Source organism: Sander lucioperca, chromosome 12, assembly GCF_008315115.2.
Source record: "Sander lucioperca isolate FBNREF2018 chromosome 12, SLUC_FBN_1.2, whole genome shotgun sequence".
NCBI classification, from domain to species: Eukaryota; Metazoa; Chordata; class Actinopteri; order Perciformes; family Percidae; genus Sander; species Sander lucioperca.
Genome location: NC_050184.1, coordinates 25,214,578 through 25,237,465, shown reverse-complemented (window position 1 = coordinate 25,237,465; position 22,888 = coordinate 25,214,578). Strand labels below are relative to the sequence as shown.

Here is a 22,888-nt window from a genome sequence, read left to right as displayed (position 1 = left end):
CAAATCTTTCAACAACCACTGAATTAATCATCTGACAAAAACTAAAATATCTTCTACATTTCAATAATAAACACATACCATATCTTTGAAAATGGAGGCCAAATAAAGCCCATGTTTAATGATTCCCAAAAGATTTGATCAGAAAATACAATCCTTTCAAACACCAGCTGCATATCTAACATAACAGTATCATTACAATAACTTTGCAAGAACTGTTTTTAAAAGTTCTTCACTATAAAATACTGAGAAATATGTTACATCAAACAAGATATAACATAAGTACAAATAAATCTGCGTAATACAAGGTGGATTTGACAAAAGGGACATTGTACAGAATTTACACACACGTTTAAATTAATTTTAAAACAGGTAAGACTTTGATCTGGAAGCTACATGTGAAAAGAAAATAATACATTAACATTATTTCTACCCTCCTAACTAATGCCATTCATAAATGACATCAAGATACACAAACAGCAAGTCATGGCAGTGCACAGACTAGTTTTTAGCTTAAATCTGTGAACATTTGCATCTGAAAACGGCATGCACATTGCCTCCCTCTTTGCTTAGAGGAAATTATTTGGATGGACAGATAATTTAAGATGGTTATTAGTTCCTGGCTGAAGTAACAGCTGGCAGATACTGTCATCGGGATTGGATATCAGCTGATATGTGTATCTTACCAACCAGCATCTGTTTTTGATGTTAAAATTAGCATGAGTGACATTGCAACTGTGGTTGGCTGTGACCTTTCACATTTGTTGGACACCAGACCCTTTAGAAGAAATAACAATTGACAGATTTTATTCAAAAAGGCTGTTTATATCCAGTGAGCAAAAAAACAAAACAAAAACATGGAAGCTCCGAGTCACCTCTCAATGTTTCGAAAACAGATGACTCCACCAATGAAACCACAGACACATGACCTAAATGGGATCCTATACTGTACTTTACTGCCATGGCACTTTTAACTAATTATTTTACTAATTTTACTAATTTACCCTGTCCAGATTATTATCTTAAAAAGGTCAATGTTGGAGAGAAATTTCAGAGGGGGGATTTACCAGTGAAGACGCATGAAAAATCCTTTACTGGTAGTTGTATACATCCAATATGGTGCGTTTTGTCCCTAAATTAAAAAGGTAACACTTCACATTTATGGACTGATTGAACCCTCATAACCATACGACCTCACCTTGTTTTTATTACCCACTCCCTGTTACTTAAGTGAGCAGTAAACTTGTATGACTATATTATCTTTACAGTCTAAAATCTGCATTTATGTCACTCTTCTAAAACAAAAGAAATGGCCTGTAGACTAACAAATACTAAAGAATCCATATTGTGATTTACATCAAGTTACTCTTCCATCATAAATAGAACTGCAACCAATCTCAGCTGAACTATTCGTTAGTGTTTTGTCAGAGATGATGACGATGTAGTGAGGAACAAAATTTAATTATTTGGGACGTGTAATGAAGAGTGCCTTAAAAAGGAACCCCCAAATTAGAGAGATGTACATTGTTTGAACATGTTCATCACGGTGGTATTGCAGGATCTTGTTAATCGAACTAGGATTCCCATGATGCACTGCACACTGAAAAGTCATACTGTATGTAGGAGTGTTGACATCCCTCAAGCCATGGAGTTCCTCAGTCTTGACAATTTACTTCAACAGAAATGTTCATATTTAGTGTCCTCTGGATTCCTCTCAGTCAAAATGTAGAGCTGTGTAAAAGATTATCCACACCACCTGGTGAAGAAAAAAATAAACAGATTAGACACCAATGATCAAATCATATATGCTTCACAAACAGTAGATTAAGTATGCCTCAGCCAACCAGCAGAGTTGCAGTTCACATTCCTGTATGTGCAGACTCCTATATGTGGCGAAGACTTTAAAGCAATTTAATAAAAGGGTGGAAGTGTATTTTTTGGCGAAATATGGATGCTTCACACACGCCTTTGACCCAGCAGCACAGAAGATCTACACTATCACCACTGTTTCAAGGCAGGCACCCAATGTATAATGCCATGTCACCCCTTCTGCTCCTGAGTTATGTTGTTGAGCAATGGCCAGAAAAGTGTTTTTGCAGAACATTATGATGTCACAGTAAAGTTGACCTTTGACCTTTTGGATTAAAAAAATGTAATCACTTCATCATTTTATCCTATTATGGCGTTTTTCCATTACATGGTACCTGCTCGATTCGGCACACTGTGCGTCCGTTTTCCATTGCATATTTTAGTACCGCCTGAGTGTGGCTGGTCGTCTTGCTGGCTCGACGCACACACCAGCGCACAAGTATAACATCAGGCCACTTGAGCTTGTTTTACAGTTCTGTGGAGGCTCCACGCAGAGCTTTCATAGTATGTGGCCTGCTGGTGTGTGCGTCGAGCCAGCATGTGTGTGTGTACGTAGGATACGGCGAAAGCTCTGCCTGGAGCCTCCGCAGAACTGTAAACAAGCGGCGCCGCAGTAAACTGCCGTGACCTAACGCGACACACACACAGAACGTTGAAGGTGTGTGTTGTTGCCAGAAGACACATTTAGTTTCTAAAGAAGCTGGAGGCAGCAAAAAAAAAAAAAACAGTTGGCTAAACTGTTTAAAAATAGCGGGTTTGTTCAGGACACCCCCGTCTGTCGCTTTCACGTCACCTTTTCGGCTCGCCTCAGCTCGCTTGGAACCTCGACTGAGGAGGTACTAAAAAAAGTACCTGTTAGCAGGTACCAGGTACTTTTTTTCGTAATGGAAAACCAAAAAAGGAGAGTAGAGTCGAGACGAGTCGAGCAGGTACCATGTAATGGAAAAGCGCCATTAGACGTGTGTGAAATGTCATAATTAGTGTATGAATTCTTGGTTTATGGCCAAAAACACATTTTGTGAGGTCACATTGACCTTAACCTTTGACCACCAAAATCAAATAATTTCCTCCTCGAGTCAAAGTGGACGTTTATTCCAATTGTTTGTTTTTTTAAGATGATCTTTTTGGGCATTTTAGGCCTTTAATTCCACAGGACAGATGAAGACATGAAAGGGGAGAGAGAAGGGGAATGACATGCAGCAAAGGACCGCAGGTCACGAGGAGTAATCCTCTATATATGTGCGCCTGCTCTACCAACTGAGCTAACCCGGCCACGTTTATTCCAATTTTTAAGACATTCCTTCAAGGCGTTCCTGAGATATCACGTTCAAGAGAATGGGACGGACGGACAACCCAAAAACATAATGTTACTGTTAAAGTCAACACAGTGTAGAACCCTGGATTTGCAATTTCTAGCAATATTTTAGAGATAAGGTCCGTTTAAAAAAATACAACACTCATTTACAACAAGACAACACAATGAACAGGAAAAACTTTAACTAAAAGTGCAAGTTTTTAGCAGGCTCTTACATCTAACTCAAACAACATAATCCTGTTTAAGAAGAAAATATATAGACTACACATCAAGTCTTTTAGTTAAATTTAAAACTGAAGTAAGCATGAGCTCCCAATGTAGCTGGTAAACCATCTCCACCTGACCAGCGGTGCTCCAATGCTACTCAACTGAATCTGACATCCAACATGAATCAACTGTTATCATATAGTGTACTTGTCTTTGCACTGTCCACTCTGAGAATACAGAAACAATTTGGCCAATTTTTGAACCTCTTTTTCGAAAAGAAAGCTGAACTGAATATGCCATACTTTGCAAAACGTATATTATTAAATATATATATTAGCATCCCCACCAGAAACAGAGCAAAAGATGTCATGAAGCCTTCTTTGGTGAGTTCCCACGTGCCACCATACTCTTCCTCATCAATCTGCTGAAAGCTGCTGAAGTATACATACAGGACGCCAGCATTGATGATGCAGAATCTAAGAAGGCAAACACATGGAACATGCATGGAAATTAAATGGATCCACTTTATTTGTATGGGAACATTTTCACTTTTTAGTCTTTTCAATAGTTCAATCAGATATGAAGAGACCTCTAGGCTCAGTAAAAGATAAAAGGTTGAGACAGGCTGCACAGAATACTTACATGGCTATTCCCAGGAATCCTTTCAACGGTGCGACACCCCATATCACACCAAGGATTACTGCAATAATTTGCCGAATCCAGTAAATCACATCTAAAAACTCGTCCTGTGAGAGAAAATACAGAAACTTGATTTAAATAAAGAATAACTTGATTGAAAAAAATGTAATGCCAATCAGAGTTTGTCCAGCTCTAGTTCTTTCGCCAGAAAAACGACAACAGACAAACTGTTCATAACAGACATGCATGATCTAATGTTTTGACTAAAACAGTGAGATGCATCGGCAGTTTTGTGTCAAAGTCTGTTTCTCCTTCGAAAGGTGTCACCTGTGGTACTGACCTCTGTGGTGTGGGTTAGGGCTTTGTTTAGGTTAAGTTAGGTTATAGTTAGGTGCTGCTGAGATGACTGGTGAGAGAAACAGACTTGCAAAAGTGACCATTAATAAATGTGTCGATCAGCCAATCAAATCAATTTTGATAATCAATAATTCGTTTCAGTAATATGTCAAAGAAAAATGTTATGTATTCACTGGTTCCAGCCAGCGAGCCTCTCAAATGTGAGTATTTGTCACTATTTTTTTTTTTTTTTTTTTTACATTTTACAGACTTGTGGCAATCCTTAAGATTTCAGTCCTGGTTGATTTAGAATTTCTATTGGAGTGAAAACAATTGAATTGAGCTGTGAGTTCAGCAGTCTGAAGCATAGAAGTAGAAGGAATATATTTCTATGTTCTGGAGTCTTGTTGATTCATGAGCTTAAAGTTTTCAGAATTGCGTGCATAGTTCCATTTGTTGTGTGGATAAACACTGAAATACAGCTTCTTTTTTTCTTCCGGATGTCACGCAAGACACCCAGTCGTAATACTGCAAATATTTAAATATTGCAATACTTTCATCAGTAGGGCATAGGCTCAATCAACATTTTGTTACCTCCTTCAGTGATAGTGACTTGAATGAAAACCTTCGCGATTACAGCTTTAACAGTTAGCTAATCAACTGTTTAGAAAACACAGATTCCTAAGTAATTAAACCCTAGACGATCCCTAGATGCAAACTACTTAGCTGTAAGTGTGAGAGAAAAAAAAAAAAAAAAAAAAGGCATTTTATTGACTTGACCCCGTGAATTCAAATGAGTAGGAAGTCATAAAACACAGCATAATTTAAGTTAGATGTCGTCGACTTCGTAGTTTTATTTTGAACAAAGCCACATGAATCCGTAGCATGGCAGCTAGCTCCGGGTTAGCCGTTTTTTTATTAACACCTGACACCAAATTATGTGCATTAAGAACTTTGGGGCAACTAACAGCGACAATATCACGGCTGCGCTACATTTTAGAAGGACAACTGACTGACCTTCTCCTCCCAAACAGCGGTACTGTTGAAGGCTTTGCTCCATGTGGGCTGTTTTACGTCCCCATTCTGCAGTTGACTTTCTTCTTTCCGCTTTAAATTGCTCGTCATTCTTTGCGGTTTCCTTCGACTACAGACGTCGAAAAGTTAGAATCCAAATCTGATGACACTTCCAATCTGATGACAGACTAGGGGAAGAAAGTACTGTGAAATATTAGAAGGTATTAAGGGGACGTACGCTCCGCTGATCTGACAGTTTCCAATCTCTAACCGAAAAAAAGGCCATCTAAGCATGCGCAATACTGTTTGACCCCTGCCACCAACAGCCAATGAGAGAGTGCGACGTTTCTGCGCCGTTAGTGCCAGAAAAGTGCTTAAAATCTACAGCGAAACCCAGTGGTCAAGATCTGTAAACGCTTTTAATTGCCACCGTAATCAAGTTCAGTGCTGTAAAAGCCGGTTTTATAAAGTATACTAATTCAGTATGTAAGTTAAAATGAAAGCAAATAATTTTCACATAGTAGCTTTTCACATACTATGCTTGTTTTATGTGTTGGTTTTATTGCTTATCTGTTAATGTACTATGCTAGTTTTACTGTAAAGTGTCTTTGAGTACCATGTAAAGCGCTATATAAATAAAATGTATTATTATTATTATTATTATTATTATTATTATTATTATTATTATTATTATTATTATTATTATTATTATTATGATATTATATTGGGTTTTTTTTTAACCGTAAGCATTGCCTTGTTATAACAATAAATAGCCTATAGATCTTGATACAGATATACAACTCCATAAGGCACAAAGCATTTCCACCAACATCACATTATATTAAGGCTGCACCTAATGATGATTCTCATTATTATTTTCTTGATTAATCTATTTTTGGTTGGGTCTTCTTGTTTTTTTCAACAGCAAAACCCAGAGATGTCAGAATCAGAATCAGCTCTAAAGGTAAAGTGTGAAGTGTGAGCTCTCAATGCAGCCTGCATACACAAAAATAAACATACAACTAAAAACAAGGACAACAAAGCTGAACAAGGTAAATATAAACATATATACATATATAAATATGTTTATTAAAAAAGTGTATATAAACATATTACGTAATACATACACACACACATGCATTTACGTATAACACAGAGACTAACACACATGTAGACTAACAGAAAATCCAAAAGATTTCCAGAAGTCATGTTTTTTTTTTTATAATCAAATAAGACAAAGAAAAACAGAAAGTTCTTACATCTGAGAAGCTGGGACCATTTTAAGCATTTATGTCTTTAAAAAAATGTTTTTTCAGACCTTTATGTTGATTTGCTGTGTAGAATAAACTAATCAAGATGGAAGTTTTATTTAAACAAAAGAGCACTGAAAAAATGTACTGACCCTTACAGATGACGGTCCAATGCGTCTGTCAAAACAAATAGTTGATGTTTGCTTACTATTCTTTGTCATTCTCTCTGCTGTCCAGCAGAGGGCTCCATTTATGAAGGCGAGCTTATCTAGCTCTCCTCTCCTGGATCAACACTATGATTTGAGATACTGATAAACTCGTGTAAATTGAGTGATTTGACCAATAATGAACCAATAATGGTTCACTGTGTGGTGGCCCCAGTCATGAAACCAGTTGGACAGATGATATATATATATTTATTTATTTATTTATTTAAAAGATTATTATTTATTTATTTAAAGATAATTTTTTGGGCTTTTCTGACTTTAATGGATAGGACAGCTAGGTGAGAAAGGGGAGAGAGAAAGGGAGAAGACATGCAGGAAATCGTCACAGGTCAGACTCAAACCCTGGACCTCTGCGTCGAGGCATAAGCCTCTCAGTATATGTGCGCCTGTTCTACCCACTGAGCCAACCCGGCCACGAGTGATCGGATTTGATGGAAGAAGAGAAAGCCTACAAAGTCTGTGTTCCTTGTTATGAAAGGCAATAAAATGTTAGTGTTCTTTCACTTCAGAATGGATTCTGATGATATGTTAACACATTTCTCACGACATAGGCTATCTGTATTTTGTTGTCATATAATAATGCTGTAATTATTTAGTGGAAAGCTTTATCTTTTGTGATGTTAAAATTCCTATGAGAAACAGTGGGACGTAACCACATGTGCTCATATCCTTTTTGTAAAGGCCCACAGTTGATTCTAATGTGTTAGCCTACTTTCATTTAGGGACTTTTTGTTTTAAATATTGTGCTCTTCTTTGTTTCATCATGATCCATTTTGAGAGCATCACTGACTTCGGTGGGATTTTAAAGTGGGCTATATTTACTGTAGGCAGAGAACTTCACCTAGCCTACTTGCATGGACACTGACAAACATTCTGAAGAGGTCAAAACTCCAGCAACTCTTGTAATAAAGAACAATTTTGTTGTGAGAGCTGTAACTCAGGTGTCAGTTTATTAAGTACTTCTACATTAACTTCAGCAGATTTCACAATACTGTTTCAAACTATTAAGTCAAGTAACAGTAATGCCTATTTTCTACTGCTATGGTATGAGCAAAATAAATGTCTCTGTAAGGCTGTATTACCAACTGAGCAAAGCAGGCAACTATTTATAGAGGGGCCCCGACTGTGTCAAAATCTGGTTCTGGCACCTTTATTTCTTGAGTTTATTTTGTTGTCCATTTTTCAAGATACATTTGTTTTTCATGTAAATAGGCCTAAAACAGACAAGCTGACAAAAAAAAGTTAGTAATCCCGTAGGCCTACTAGTTTTTTTCTGTCTGAGCAAAATATAATGAAGCTGCCATCTATAATTCTTGATTGGAACTTGGAGGCACAACAGCAAGGCTCATTACATACTGAATATATGAATCACCAGTCATATATAGCCTGTATTTTTTTGTAGGTTTATGAGCTTTTTTTATATGTACAATAGCCTAGCGTAGTTGTTTGGGCAAGGTTGAGGGGTGTCGTTTGACATATTTGTAGGCTGCTATCTCTTTAAGAGAGGTCACCTGGAGAGGGACAGGTGTGAGTTGCTGTAACATCACCTTTAACCGGGACAGGGGAAGCTTGTCCCTTTCTAAAACTTGACCACGACCCCCATGTATTGTTGGGTCAAAATCAGGACGAGATGTCTGACTCACTTCTGCTCTCTGCACAGCGGAGCTTTAGCTCTCACGCCACCTCCACCGTCAGTGACGTCTGCGTCACGTGTCCATCTCTTCCCTCCGTACGTCCGTCGTATTTTCCTCCTCTCACTGCCTGCTTTTACACTGAGAAATAAACAAGCGCAAAAAAGGCTGCCGTTGTGGGGACCGGTCTGGCTCCAGTGTCACGTTTATCACCAGCCTATGGACAGAGGGGGCTTACACCTATAAGTTGCCATCAGTGAAGCCCAAATCTCCCGTCAGTTTCTGCCTCCACTGAGCCCATATTATTGTAAACTTTTTAAAGCCTGCGCTGCATACACTGAGCTCCGACAAAGCGAGGTGAGTGTGATTTTATGATACACAGTGTTTCACCTTTCCCAAACTTGTGCGAGCTATTGTGAAGCCTTACCTTTGCGGGCTGCGCTTTTGCTCAGCAGTGCTGGCCAGCTGCATGTCGCCTGCTTAAAATGGCGACAGCCAACGGGGGGAGAGAGAGTAGTTTTTTGGGCTGGGGGCTTGCCTTTTCCTCCACTCTGAATTGGTTACAATGTTTAAAACCTACAATGCAGACAAGCCCATTAAGTTGGAGCTCACTCTGCCTAACTTGAGCGGAAGATGAACACGCATCATTTTCGGAAATGTTTGACGCTGCTGCGCTCAGGGACTAACGTTACGGTCCAGCCACTTTGTGTTTACGTGCTTTTTTTTTCACAAAATACCGCTATTCACTCACATTTTCTTAAGAAATATTGTTTTTATATTAGAAGCAATTAGATGTTGACGCATTATATTAAAGTCTGACCTGTTAAAATTCCACCATTTCTTCTGTCTGTGCTATGAATGAAGAAGTTAGAAATCACGTTGACCTCATAACAGTTATGACTAATAATATTTTCCAGAGTTAAATAGGAAAATTGTGCAAGTGATTTACGATGGTTTACCGTCGATCAAATGTTATTGGGTCTATATTTTTAATTAAGATAAAAGGTTTGTATTCACAGGCTCGTTTGAAATCAAAGCTGTCACGTTTCATAAACTATAAGCAAGTTCAAGCTTTATTCCATGTTCCTAACAGTCAGTGAGTCTGCCTTGGTTATTTATCATGTCAGTGTTGTCATGAGTATGTGACTCCAGGGATTAGAGCAAAGCTTTCCCAGACAGCTAGTTTGTGTCTGATGTCCACGTGAGTCCCAAGCATAGACAAGCAGCTTAATCCACCCTATCTATTTATCACCCATGGTGATACACCTTCCACTGTTATTAGGCCACTTTTCATACTATTGTTGATGATAAAAACAACAGTCAATTTGGCTAGTTTTTGTAGGATATTAGGACTAATCATTCAGTAGGGCCTACAATAGTTTATTATTTCCCCCATTGCTGTATTTCATAGTGCTGCTGGGTGATACTTGAGCTTAATGGCAGTGCATCTCATTGAATAGTCTCACTCACCCCCCACTGCCTCTTTCTCCTTCTCCCTTTCTTTCCCTCAGTTTTAGGTTTGCATCTGACTCAGGTTGTGCAGCTTTCTATCAAATGATTAATCAGTACAACACTTACTGAAATTATATTTTGGCCTTCAACTTTTGTTCATTACACATCTTGAACATCTTTTTTTCCCTTTCTATTTTCCCTTATAAACATCTAATGGCGACTTAATGAAACTGAGCAATTCTTTGTGTGTGTCAGTCTTACAGTAATGACTTTTAATCCGTGAGTTTCATCTCCTGTCTGTGTTGACCCATGTATTGATCATTTACTTCCAGATCTCTATCAAGTATATGACCACAAAAAACGGAGTCCGCTACTCAAGAGCCTTTTCATAATCTTGGGGGGAGCAGTGAGATCCACTCACACATCCAGAACGAGCGTGTTTGGGTCAGCAGCAGTAGCAGCCTCTTGCTCTGCTTGGCTGGTTAACAGCTTGTGATGTCAGCCATTTTAGGTTGGACAGCACAGAGCATGGTGCTCCGCCATTTTTCTCTCCCTCCCCTCTCAGCAACCCAGTTTTAACGCATGCACTGGCAGTGGCCACAGCAATGCAGCCGTTTGCAACCCACGCAGCCATCCGCTCCCTGACCTGAGAGCAGCCCAAGTGGGACTCGGGAGCAGATGGAATGACACTGTAGGAACACGGTCATTGAGGTTTCCTTATTGTTGCCAGTATTGTATAAAGACTGAAATGGTAGTGGGAAGAAGTTCAGACGCACAAAACATGTAAGCGTTTAATAAGTGGTGAGTGAGCTGTGTATGTCAGACGCATGAGTGAGTGAAACCCTGGAGTTGATTGACAGCATGAGGTAGGTTGGAGCCATGCCTGTTTATGGTGGGAGTAAATTCAGTAGGATCTCTGTTTTGGTACAGAGTAGAAAAAAGCAACGGGTTTGTGTTTTGGAACAGAGACTTGTAGATGGCGAAGGGTTTTTGGTGCAGACTTTATGATTAGCTTGAATACTCTTGGAGATAGAGGTGGTTCCTCAGTCCTCTCTGAAAGAGATAGCATCTGCCAGATTTTCAGCCCTGTTTATGTATCCATGCATGCGTTGCCTACAGTGAATACAGAAGCCCTGTAGGCCAAACCCAAGAGCCATAGTGAGCAAGGGCAGTAGCCCAGGAGGATACCTGGACAGGGACTGAGAAGAAGAAGGTATACACTCTGTTATATATTCACACACATGCACAAACAAACAGGTCCTATACACATGCATCACGTATGGAGAGATGTCAGAGCGAGGAGGCAGCCTCACAGGATGGCACCCCAAGCAGTTGGGGATTCTATGCCTTGCTCAAGAGCACCTCTGCAGTGCTCAGGAGGCGAACTGGCACCTCTCCAGCTACCAGTCCACACTCCGTACTTGGCCCGTGCAGGGACTTGAACCGGCGACCCCCAAGCCAAGTCCCCACGGACTGAGCTAGTGCCACCCCAGTAACAGGAAGAGACGCCATCAACCCCAGCCAATAGCATGCCTTGGCGACGACGACCACACCTAGCTGGGAGACATCAACACCGCATGAGAGAGGCACTGAAATAGGAGCAGGGCAGGGACTCTCCAAATACCACTCACAGGGGTGTGTGGAACAAACAGGCCCCGCTTGAGCCAGGGAGGTGTGTGTGTGTGTGTGTGTGTGTGGTGGTGGTGGTGGTGGTGGTGTGTGTGCACGCATGTGCTTTAGAAAAATGAGCTAGGGGGGGGGGTATGAGGTGGTTGCCATGGGGACAGTAACACACCAGTGGCGCTGCCGACCTGTCTCCCTGGGCCAAACTTGCTCGGAGAGGGAGTAGAAGAAGGAACAGAGGGAGGGAAGCAGAGGGTGTACAGCCGGTTGGAGAGGGAGGGGAAGTGAGGGTGAAGAGACAGAAGAAGAAGGAGGAAAAAAGACGAGTCTGGAAGCAAGAAATGGAGCAAACAAGGAAAAGGCTGCCTGTGTTGTACACCCAGAGAGCATTTGTTGCATGTAGATATCAACGTTACACCTGTATTCTCAGCAAGGTGAGCAGAGGAGTAGTTTAGTTAGCATGCAGCTACGCTATGCGGCCAAGCTGTAGGATTTCTAGTGTGTGAGAGCGCTATTATTGGCTTACTGTACTCGGCCCCGGCCTAGACAAGAGCTAGGCCAGAGAATGAAAGGATATCATGCCGTGCTAAGCCATTGACGTAAATAATATAGGTTATGAACCAGGAGGACCAAACATTGTCTTTTTGTGTCACTGGGAGATCTTGGACTCTCACACACAGGAAAAATGGCAGCCTCGCTACCTCAGTAAACAAGTCTCACACACAGGCATGCAGGCAGCCACCCCCGCACGCCACATACACACACACACAAACGCATGTACTCATGCTCCCCCGCCCACCCCACCTTCCTTCTCTCCACTCTCAATCTCACAGGAAACCCACACGTGCAAAGGCTGACACATATAACAGACACAAACCCACCATCACTACATGGTCAGTCAACGTATGTGCAGCATTCAAAATATGAGTTACTGGCCGATGCGCTCATACCAGTGAGTCAACAGAACTCGTCTGAGCCTGGCATTGCTGAGACATGAGCTGCCCATTTCGACTCACCGATAGAAGCTCAGCTTGCATTGTGCATTGTTTCAGTCCTCACCTGTGAGGCCTGTGGGTCTCAGCTGGTTACTCGCCTTGCTGAGGCCCAGCGATGTGTTCACATAGTTGTGTTTTTCGATTTTTCTCACAAGCCATCAGTTTGTGATGTAAACTTTGTCCCCATTCTAGCACTGTCTTTCAATCTTACTGGCTGTCGACAGGTGCACATTCTTTTATACTTTGCGACAGTATTTGTTGTAGTTTGAGTAACCCTTAAATGCATGTGTGTGCACAGACACTGAAGCTGAACTTCAGGTTATGTCCACTGGCTGAAGAGCTCGGGTTGGAACATTCCAGGCTTTGCAGTGCAGCGAGGAGGGAGGCAGGGAGGAGGGAAGGACTGTGTGATTGTAGTTTGGAGCAAGAAGGGGGCGTTGACGAGCGGGGGACAGCAGGGCGGGTTGGTGTTGGCTAGTTAGAGGGGGGTATCAGGGAGGAAAATTCCTCACTGAAACACCTCAGTGCTTCCTCCACGACAGTTAACACCCCTCCTTCCCTTGCCTCCTTACCCCAAACCAGCTGCCCATCCCCCACTGTCCTCATCCCGTTCGCTCTCCCTCTCCTCTCGATTGCCAACCCACACCCAACAGAACCACGTGATGGATGGCTGAGACTGCCCACCCATAAGCCTTTGTGTTGGTCATGTGACCAGCCTGCCTTGGCAGAGCGGTGCCCCCTGATGCAGAACTGAATGGCAGGGGAATAGGAGGGGTGCAGCCCAAGCTGAGGGCAGTTACTCTCTCTGGGGGGGGTGCACGGGGAAACAAGGGGCATCACGTTCCCTCCACAGTAGCAAACTTCATTTGCCTGTTAACCCCTCGCACTCAGATCCATAGAGTCTCTCAGTGGTGACAAAAGGCAAAGATAACCAATTTGATGGGAGTCCAATTAAGTTTTCAACACAGGCTGGATCAAATATCTCATTACTGGTTGATTGGAAAATTCTGACAAGTTAGTCAGATATGAAGACTGTAAATAAACTGCACATAAAGTTACTAAAAGTTTTACATTGACTGGAACTGAGGTTGTAGGCTTTTTAATGCCGGCAAGTGAACTCTGTATACCTTCACTCAGTTAGTGTGTGAAAGGGCATCTGTCATACCCCGGTCATGTACCATGACCTTTATGTTGCAAAACAAGGCTGTGTGTGTTTATGGGTACAAGAGAAAGAGAGAGCATTTGCCATTGAACAAGTTATATTTGATTAGAGGTTTGTTCATTGTATGATGACACTGACTTGGAGTATGCTGCTCACTCGATGGTGGTGCTGCAGCAGCAGCATTGTGCACAAGAGGTAATGCTTGGTCTGAAACTAGTCCCAGACAAGTTTAACATTTACATGATGGGACTGCGCTGTTTGTGCGACGGAAGGGCAAGATTATTTTTGATTTGGGCTGCCTACCAGAAAAGCTGCATTTGGTTTGGATTTGTTAGTGAAGTGTCTTTGCATAGGGAGGGGCTGGAGAGGTTTTAGGGTTTTCCTGTTGAACTTTTTTGAGCCGTTGAACTTTTGTGAGCTTGTGCTGCTCTGTGCGTGAAGTGTCATGTCGGTGCAAAGTGATTGGGAGAGTTATTGCCCTAGAGCTGTCCTCCAATACTGCATCACTACCTCTCTGTCAGAGGGAGGGGAAAACTCCTCCACAGGAAGCTTCGCCATTTTGTATGGAGACAAAGGATCTTTGGGGTGATGTAAAAAAAAAAAAAAAAATTGAAGATTCACATTCTTATGCAGGTCTGTGTGTCTCCATATGTACGGTCTGTGCTAGTGTTGGGTGAGAACGCCATCTTTCCAAAGAACATCTGTCTGAACATCAGAACCACCCACTTGCACAAATGTAAAGTAGACTATCTTAAGCAACACATTCACAAGTGAGTATTTCTGTGCCAATCTTTATAAAGGTGTTCAGTGAAGCTACAGAGGCTCTGGATTAAAAAGAAAATACAGAATGTGCTCTCTCTGTGGGGGTGTGTCTGAAAGAGGGGAAGTGAGACAGAGTAGTGTGGGGGAGGGGAAAGAAGGGGGTAGGACAGGAGCTCTCCCAAAAAGCCTTTAGTGAAGAAGCAGACTGAGCTTGTTTGAATGCCCTCATAAAAGAGATAGCCCTGAGTTTCATGGGACAGGGAAATTACGGAGAAGACTTGAATCTTTTCAAATTAAAGATTTACGAGCGACACCAGATTTTAAAGGCTTCAGCTGAATCTTTTCACAAGGTCTCATTATTACCTGTGCTGTTGATATTTTACCTGGAAACATCCAGCCGTGCATGATTTTCTTCCAGCTGAGAGAAGATATGCCATCGTAGTTCTTCTCCTCCCTCCCCCCTCTTTTCCCTCATTTGTACTTGAAATTTAACGTTTTATGCCACAAACCAGACTATGCCTTGAACTAAAATGTGTTACCTCTCTCATTTCCAGGTTTTCCCTTTTTAAAATTGCGGTGGGAACGACAAGGGGACCTATGGACAAGTCCCGCTGTCCTCCTTCCCCAATGCCTGGTCTATAACGACCCATATTCTCACTCACACCCCACTTTCAACCATTTGACCAACCCTCCCCACCCTGTCGTCATATAATGGCCAGTAAGAGGAAGTCTACCACTCCTTGTATGATTCCCAGCAAGATCGTATGCCCAGCAGATGAGGTTGAACAGGACTCTCTGGTTCTTCTCCGTCAATCCAGGATTTCTGGAGGGGGCAGACATAGCCCGCTCGACCCAGGAGAGTCTTCCAAACCAGAGCTGGGGGATGCTGTCAAAGATGGTGCTGGCACATACACCTGTAAGCCTTGTAACTTTGAAACGCATGACCTTAACTTGTTCTTGGATCATGTGTACTCTGGGCACCCAGACTTTCGTGCGGACCCCAGCTTCTTTTGCGTGAGCTGTGGGTTTTCAGCGCCCAAGTTTGAAGGGCTGGCCCTGCATAATGCCAGGGTTCACCCCAGCACATTGAACACAACTCTGCAGCTGAGGAAGAGGGACAGGAGAGTAGTAGTGGAGCAGAATCTGGTGACTGGGGCAGAGACAGGGAAGGATAGCGAGATCTCCATCACTAAAACCCCGATTATGAGGATGCTGAAGGGCAAATCGGAGTCTAAGCGGATAGTGGTGTCTCACCCAGTCTCTGACGATGCTTCCTCAGACCCACACTCTATCTCTGCATCCAGAGAGACAGAAAGAAAAGAGCCTACTGCAGTGACAGTCACACATGTTCCCACAATTGTCCACAATGGAACAACCAAGGTCACTCTGCCCTCAGGAATCCAGATAGTCAACGGCTCTGGAGCATTACCAGTGCTCAAGACTCCCATCACACAGGTAGGTGGTGGTTTATTATGGCTCTTAGTTTGGCTGTTTTGGAAAAGTCTGTTTAGATTTGATTTATTAGATTAGTTAATTAAGATTATTTTACTCTGATTCCTTTTAAATCTGTTCCCTATAGGTGGTCTCAGTGGTTCAAAGCAGAAGCCTTCATCAATCTGCGCCAATCACAGCCTCCTCAAATATTTCTGCTGCTTCGTATTCAACCTCCAAAAATCTCCCCAAGGTAATTTGTTTAGATTTTTTTTTTTTGTCCGAATGTTATGAAGTTAAATCGTGATCAAATAACATAATACTCTCCTGATGTCGTTTCCGCATTTTACCCTCCCAGGTGATGATTCCTTTGAGCAGTATCCCTACCTACAGTGCCTCCATGGACTCCTCTTCCTTCCTGAAGACCTCCTTCAGTAAGTTCCCGTACCCCACAAAGGCGGAGCTCTGCTACCTGACTGTGGTCACAAAGTTCCCTGAAGAGCAGATCAAGATCTGGTTCACAGCCCAGAGACTAAAACAAGGCATCAGCTGGTCTCCTGAGGAGATCGAGGAGGCCAGGAGAAAGATGTTCAACACCATCATCCAGACTGCACCTTCCAGCTCGCACAACCAGAGCCAGAGTAACCATAGCCCGGCCCAACACACAATCACAGTCTTGCCTGCCTCACTGGGGGCTACTGGGATCCCTCACATCCTGCAGGGCTCTCTTGTCAGCCAAGGAGGGGTAATCGTCACGCAGCCTGTAATGGCAAATGGTATCCAGGTTAGCAGTGCACCCGTGGCCCTGGCTGTCACACCTAAGCCCCAGGCAGCAGCCCGCCCCATGATGCAGGCCCGACCTGCTGCCGCCCTAGTGGCAGACAAAGGCATCAGCATGGTGGTGGGGACGGTGGGTAGCAGCAGCAGCACTGGGAGCAACATCATTAGCAGCAGTAATAGTAGTAGGAGTGGAAGAGGAGGCACTAGCAGTATTATTACTAGCAGTCAAGCTAGTGTCATCAACCTTAGTCTAGGAGGCAGCAATCTTAGTGATGCTAAGGTTAGCAGTGTTAATGGTAAACACAATAGTGCTAATGCAGACTGCAGTAACAAGAGCAATAGTAATATCACCAGCCATATCAATGCTAAGAACTTAAATATCAGCAAAGCCAACAACACCAGCAGTGTGAAGAGTGACAACAAAGTAACCACAGGAAGCAAAAACACCACAGACAACAAATCTAATAACAAAACAGACAGTGATGGACATAAGAGTAAAGATACCAACGGTAGCAGCAACAAAAACAACACAACTAGCACAAGTGCAGATGATGTTGACACCGCCACCAGTGACTCTCCCACCATCAAAATGGAGGAGGCGTCTTCCCCTGCCTCAAAGTCTTCTTCCCCCTCTTCTGTAGCACCTTTAAGCAGCACACTTGGCTCTCAGACACCTGTTAATGCGTTCCTGGACCCCAGCTTTTACAAGGGCAAGAAGTCTCAGGGGCAGCTCAACATTCTGAAGGACAGTTTCCAGGTCAGCCAGTTTCCCGACCAGGAGGAGGTGGACCGCCTCATTGCTCTGACTGGGCTCACAGTACGAGAAGTCCGCAAGTGGTTCAGTGACCGGCGCTACCACTTTCGCAACCTCAAAGGGACACGCTCCAGCACAGGCGGACAGAATAAGTCTGGCACTGCAGCGGGAGCAGGGAGCGCTTCAAGTACGCCAGGGAGCGGCAACGCTGGCAGTGCCAACCCTGTTGATCTGACTGAAAGTAGCTGCAACTCTGGTGCAAAAACGCCCCAGCACAGCTCTGCACCCCTGAGCCCAACGGCATCACAGACTCCCACCTCTCCCACCACACCTTCCCGCCGACTCCCCAGACCTCCTTCTCCTGACTTCACAGCTATTCGCTACAAGGAGCGAGAGCCTCATCAGGTGAGACGCTGCCCTTACTGTGTAATAGGCTATGGGCATAAAATGCTGAGTAAGCTGTTCAGGTTGACATGTTTTTCCATGTGATCGCTCAGTTCTAGGGCTGGGGTGGGGGTGGGGGGGGGTTATTATTGCATTTTAAGCTACACAAAATTTGATTAACTCAGCAATGGTTGGGGCTGAAGACTACACGCTTGAAAATGAAAAAAAAAATGGAGAGAAGTGAGGTTTCCAGACCTCTGTTTGAGGCTATCAGCTCAAGGCTACATTAGCCGCAACTACTATCACAGTCCAGTCAAGTTGGATAAAAAAATATGATGTCTTTGATTCTGCTGTATTGATGTTAAAAAGTTTGTTTATTGTGAAACATGCCAATCTTCAAATGTCGTGGTGAAGAAAAAGCAGCAAATCATCACATTGAAGAAGCTGGAACCTGAGAATTGTTGGCATTTTTAAATGATAATGGACTAAAACAAATAATCAAACTTCTCGTTAATTGTCTTGTTGATCGACCAATCAGTGAATTAAGTAATCTATTTAGTTTAACTCTTCTTCCAGGTTTTTGACCTTGTCCATTCCTGTTTTATGTTTAGGTAAAGGCTCTAGAGGCCAGTTTTGGCCAGGACCCTGACCCAGCAGGGGAGGAAGTGGACAGACTGCGAGCTGAGACCAAGATGACCAGAAGGGAGATCCATGGCTGGTTTGCTGACAGGAGGAAGAGAGTGGCAGCCGAGAAAAAGAAAGAGGAGGCGGAGCGGGCGATGAGAGAGGAGATGGAAGTTGATGGGGAGGAGAGACAGAAGGAGGACGGTTCAGGAGAACTGAAAGTCAACCCTATTAAAATCAATCTGAAGATGCTCAAGGTGACAGAGGCCAATGGCAAAGCGGAGGGTGAAGGGTCGGATAGCCTGCTTCAATCCAGCAGCACACCTGCATCCTCCCCAGGCCCCACTCCATCCTCCAACCCCAAACCATCCCAACCCTCCACCCCAACACCCAAAGCATCCCCCTCCCCCAAACCCTCAGCCATTCGAGGTAAGAAGACAGCGGAGCAGCTGCGATTGCTCAAACAAGTCTACGCCCGTACCCAGTGGCCCAGCGCTACTCAGTATGATGAACTGATCTCAGCCACTGGACTGCCCAGACCTGAGGTAGTGCGCTGGTTTGGGGACTGCCGTTACGTGCAGAAGAACGGCCAGCTGAAGTGGCTGGAAGCTTACCAGAGCATGGCTCTGGAAGAGGAACTCAATGAGGCGAACACACGGATTCTCCAGGCCCACCGCGACGTCCACGGCAGCCTGGAGGAGTCGCAGGTATTGACAACAATAAATGGTGTTTACGCTTATTTTTTTTTTTTTTTTAGAGCAGTTCAATGGGTCTGAACAACTGAAACCTGTGAAGCAGACAATACATCTTTGCTGCTATGATAAAAGATATGACAGGATATTTTTGAGTCTCAACACATTTTCACTTTAACTTACTGCTCCGTAGGAGAAAATGTACGCATATCCAAGGAAACCAGTCGCTCCAGAAAGCTCTTGTTGACAATGTACTTTATTTAGGCTTTGAGAGATGCACATTCCTAGCTGCTTCAAAACCAGTTCAGTTATTTTGAGTTACACACACAAGATATTTTGGGGCTTACATGCAAATGACTGTGATAGAAAGACATTGACTTTCACTTCCTAATTGCGTATTGTATCATTGGCAGCAGCATGCTCAGTAAATGAATTCACATCTTTTTTATTTGATTGATTTTCATGAGTGATTGATTTCCTCCAATTTAAAAACAAATAATTTACCAGTTTTGGTAGCTGTGTTTTTTCTGAGTTATATATGTGTGTTTTTCTGTGAGTTTTATTTATTTATTTATTTATATATATATATATATATATATATATATATATATATATATATATATATATATATATATATATAATATATATATATATATATATATATATATATATATATATATATATATATATGAGAGAGAGATATCTCTATAGAGAGAGAGAGATAGATAGATAGTAATCAAATCAGTTCGGGGTTGAGTGTGATTTTGTTTTAAACACCTTTTTGATTATAAAGCAAATATTTAGACTCCAGGTTTTTCCCATTCTCTAATTTTGCTGTTGTAATGCTGTTTTATTTTTTTAGCATTTACCATCATCCTGTAATTGTCCCTTGTGTTTACAGCGGCTGCTGTTGAGAAAAAGTTGCATAGATTCGCTTTAATGAGGTCTTTAAAGTATGTGATCCTTTAACGTGGAGCTGTGTGCTAACACAGTTTATTCTTGCACAGTTGCAGGAACTGGTTGATGCTAGTGGTTTAACAGCAGACTTGGTGCGATATTGGTTCTCCACCAAGGCATCTTTGCCCCGTTTGGAACAAACTGCTGCTGCTCATGAGACAGAACCAAGACCAGTTGCACCAGAAGCAGCAGCAGCAGAGCCACGAACAACGGGATCCTCCCCAATGGAGCCGCAGCCAGGAGGAGGGACGGAGGAGAAAATGGAGCAGTCGGTGTGTGGTGTCGCCACAGAAGCAGAGGAGGCCAACGCTGACGAGACTGTGAATCCTACTAAAGGTAGTCTTCGTGTCTGAGTAGTCTTTAGTGTGACACATACAGTAATAAAGTCCTCGTAAGATTGACCAAGCAGGAACACATTGTAATCAACAATGATTTTCATTATTGATTAATCTGCCAATTATTTTCTCGATTTCTTCAATGTGCCTAACTGTGCCTAATTCTGACTAACCTCAAGATATCTAATTTACTGTCATGTACGACAAAGGAAAGCAGCAAATCGTCACATTTGAGAAGCTGGAACCAGAAAACATTTGACATTTTTGCTTGAAAACTGACCGAAACGATTAATCAATTATCAGAATAGTTGCAGATTAATTTGCTTTTGCTCAACTATTCGATTAATCATCTGAATGTAGATAAAGTAAAATAAAATATGGCTGTTAAATGGTGACAAATGGAGACGAATCATAACCATAACGTGTAATTGTCTCTGAGGTGAAACGTGAAAACACACAGATCATAATTCTGAGTAATGAGGCACGCTATGACAGACAGAAGTGGTGCCTGTCACCACCAGTATATTGTGTAATCATGAAGAACATTTATAGTTGTTCTCTGGAGCACGTTGTCAGGATGACACATTTTTAATTTCCTTTTTGTTGTTGTAATTACCACAGGAACCGATTAAAGAGGCCTTTTGTACGAGGATGGAGTTCACAACGCAGGTGGTCTTTGTGTCGATAGTCTGAGGGAAAGACGGCAGATGCGGTTGTAACAGGATCACTGGATGGAAATGGACCTTGAAACCATCCTCACCCATTCCTCTCTCTCCTTCTCGCTCACACTAACTTCCCCGCTTCCCCCCCTTCCTATCCATCCACCCACTCCCTGCTCTCCTTCTCCCGTTGTGTCTACCCCTCCGCTACACAGACCTTCTCCAGTATCCTCCTGTCCGCCATTTTCCCTTCAGAAGGAAGTTCCGGTAGAGACTGAAGTGCAGGAGTGGATGTGGTGGAGGGAGGGAGGGGCCGGGCTGACGGCGTTTTTCTGCCGTGTTTGTTCCGCCTGCCTGCTGTGATGGGAGAAAGGGGGGAAAAAAAAAATAAAAAATTTGGAGGGAAAGTGTGATGGGACCTCAGCAGATGTTTGTTGTGGGGGGAGGGGTTGGGTTTTTGGAAAGTTATCGACCAAATCAACCCTCAGATGAGGAGCGACGGGGTGTTGAAAGCCTGTGCATAGTTTGTTTTGGGGTACGAAAAGCTGCACAGCTCTTTGCTGCAGGGTGCTTGCCTTAAAGTAAATTTAAATTACCCTTCTTTTTCCAATGTGTTATCTTCATACTCTCTTTTCCCACCAACTTGCACTCACACTTTGACTTCTTACTTGCAGCTTACTTCAAATGTGCTAGCTAGGCTGTTCAGTGTCTTGTGTGAAGCACAGCACTGATGTTCATTTGATCATGTCTTTGTCGGACATCTCTTTGTACTCACTTTTCATTTCTTATATGTACATATTTGGTTAAATAGGACATTAAATTGTCCAGTTTAGGGTAAAACGTCTGGAATCTGTCATCCAAAGAGGGCAAGCACCCTGATGTGTTTTAAAGTGACACAATATAGTAGACTACTGTATATGGAATCTGGTGTGTGTTGTAGCATGAAGTGCTTCTTTGTCACTCATGTACGTATGTTTGTTTTTATGGAACTTTCCTACGAAATAAATTAAATTTGACTGTAGAAGAACTGTGAACCTTTACCTGAGTTCCATACTTAGCTTGATGTATAATTTTTACAGATGGTATTTGCAGAATAAACGGAATGTAATAAATGTGTGTCTTCAAGAGTCTTCCTCATGGTGTACAATAATAGAGCAGTGCTACTAAAAAAAATAAAAAATAAAAAAAAAAATCTGTCAAACCCTGACCTGGACTATAAACAAAATAATGCTTTGGTCATACGGGAGCCAACAAAAAGCCTCGGTTAAGGCTGCACCCAACAATTAGTCAATCTGCTGATTTTTCTTGATGAATAACCCATGAAGAAATAAGCCCATGAAATATTAGAAAACAGGGTGGCCTGGGGGTTTAGGTGTTGACAATAAATTTCAGCATCCTCACTTCAAGCCTTTGTTGCAAATAGTTCCCCATCGCTCTCGCCCCTCATTTCCTGTCCTCTTATTTTAATAACGGCACAAAATGTCCCCCGCATCAGAAAATAGTGACATTTAAAAGTTGACACCTCTTAAAATTGCTTTTTTTGTCAAACCAACAGTCCAAAATCAGTAAAGACAACAAAAAAATTGCAAGTCATCGCAGTTAAGAAGCTGGAACTAAGGAACATTGGAAAAATTATTTAACAATTACCGAAATGGCTACAGATTAATTTTCTTCTATTCATTTTAGCGCTGCAACAGTTTAGCCAGCCTGCTCTCAGGCAGCTGTTAACACATCTAAGACCGAAACTTTCAGTACTCTCTTCCTGTGGTGCAGCATCTGAAGCTAATGAAACT

General features: G+C 42.5%; 2 protein-coding genes across 4 annotated transcripts; one reads left to right on the top strand and one right to left on the bottom strand.

The window, feature by feature from the left end:
- Window positions 1-82: 82 nt before the first annotated feature.
- rab5if (RAB5 interacting factor) lies at window positions 83-5,702 on the bottom strand. Its single transcript, XM_031316687.2, has 4 exons — window positions 5,381-5,702; window positions 4,031-4,134; window positions 3,735-3,864; window positions 83-1,753 (listed from the first exon to the last, which is right to left on the bottom strand). Exons 1-4 carry the CDS (start codon window positions 5,486-5,488, stop codon window positions 1,712-1,714), a joined length of 384 nt encoding a protein of 127 aa, XP_031172547.1. The 5' UTR covers window positions 5,489-5,702; the 3' UTR covers window positions 83-1,711.
- Window positions 5,703-8,467: 2,765 nt separating this feature from the next.
- zhx3 (zinc fingers and homeoboxes 3) lies at window positions 8,468-22,207 on the top strand. Of its 3 annotated transcripts, none has more exons than XR_004898907.1 (8): window positions 8,468-8,842; window positions 15,034-15,934; window positions 16,059-16,163; window positions 16,269-17,849; window positions 18,440-19,159; window positions 20,152-20,437; window positions 21,058-21,528; window positions 21,561-22,207. XR_004898907.1 is itself a non-coding variant. In XM_031316925.2 (8 exons), exons 3-8 carry the CDS (start codon window positions 15,191-15,193, stop codon window positions 21,066-21,068), a joined length of 3,447 nt encoding a protein of 1,148 aa, XP_031172785.1. In that variant the 5' UTR covers window positions 8,468-8,842; window positions 14,351-14,487; window positions 15,034-15,190; the 3' UTR covers window positions 21,069-22,207. The 3 variants fall into 3 exon arrangements, 2 of the variants coding, with proteins under 2 accessions (XP_031172785.1, XP_031172784.1); XM_031316925.2 differs by adding an exon at window positions 14,351-14,487 and having other exon boundaries at window positions 21,058-22,207; XM_031316924.2 differs by having other exon boundaries at window positions 21,058-22,207.
- Window positions 22,208-22,888: the final 681 nt, after the last annotated feature.

What these genes read in the sequence shown, in the direction of transcription:
- zhx3 (XM_031316924.2), top strand. Translation starts at nt 15,191, where the DNA reads ATGGCCAGTAAGAGGAAGTCTACCACTCCTTGTATGATTCCCAGCAAG. An exon ending in CCTCCAAAAATCTCCCCAAG is followed by an intron (nt 16,164 to 16,268) that starts GTAATTTGTTTA and finishes TTACCCTCCCAG; the next exon opens with GTGATGATTCCTTTGAGCAG. An exon ending in AGGAGCGAGAGCCTCATCAG is followed by an intron (nt 17,850 to 18,439) that starts GTGAGACGCTGC and finishes TTTTATGTTTAG; the next exon opens with GTAAAGGCTCTAGAGGCCAG.
- rab5if (XM_031316687.2), bottom strand. Translation starts at nt 5,488, where the DNA reads ATGACGAGCAATTTAAAGCGGAAAGAAGAAAGTCAACTGCAGAATGGG. An exon ending in GGATTCCTGGGAATAGCCAT is followed by an intron (nt 3,865 to 4,030) that starts GTAAGTATTCTG and finishes TTGCCTTCTTAG; the next exon opens with ATTCTGCATCATCAATGCTG. An exon ending in CATCTTTTGCTCTGTTTCTG is followed by an intron (nt 1,754 to 3,734) that starts GTGGGGATGCTA and finishes TTTCTTCACCAG; the next exon opens with GTGGTGTGGATAATCTTTTA.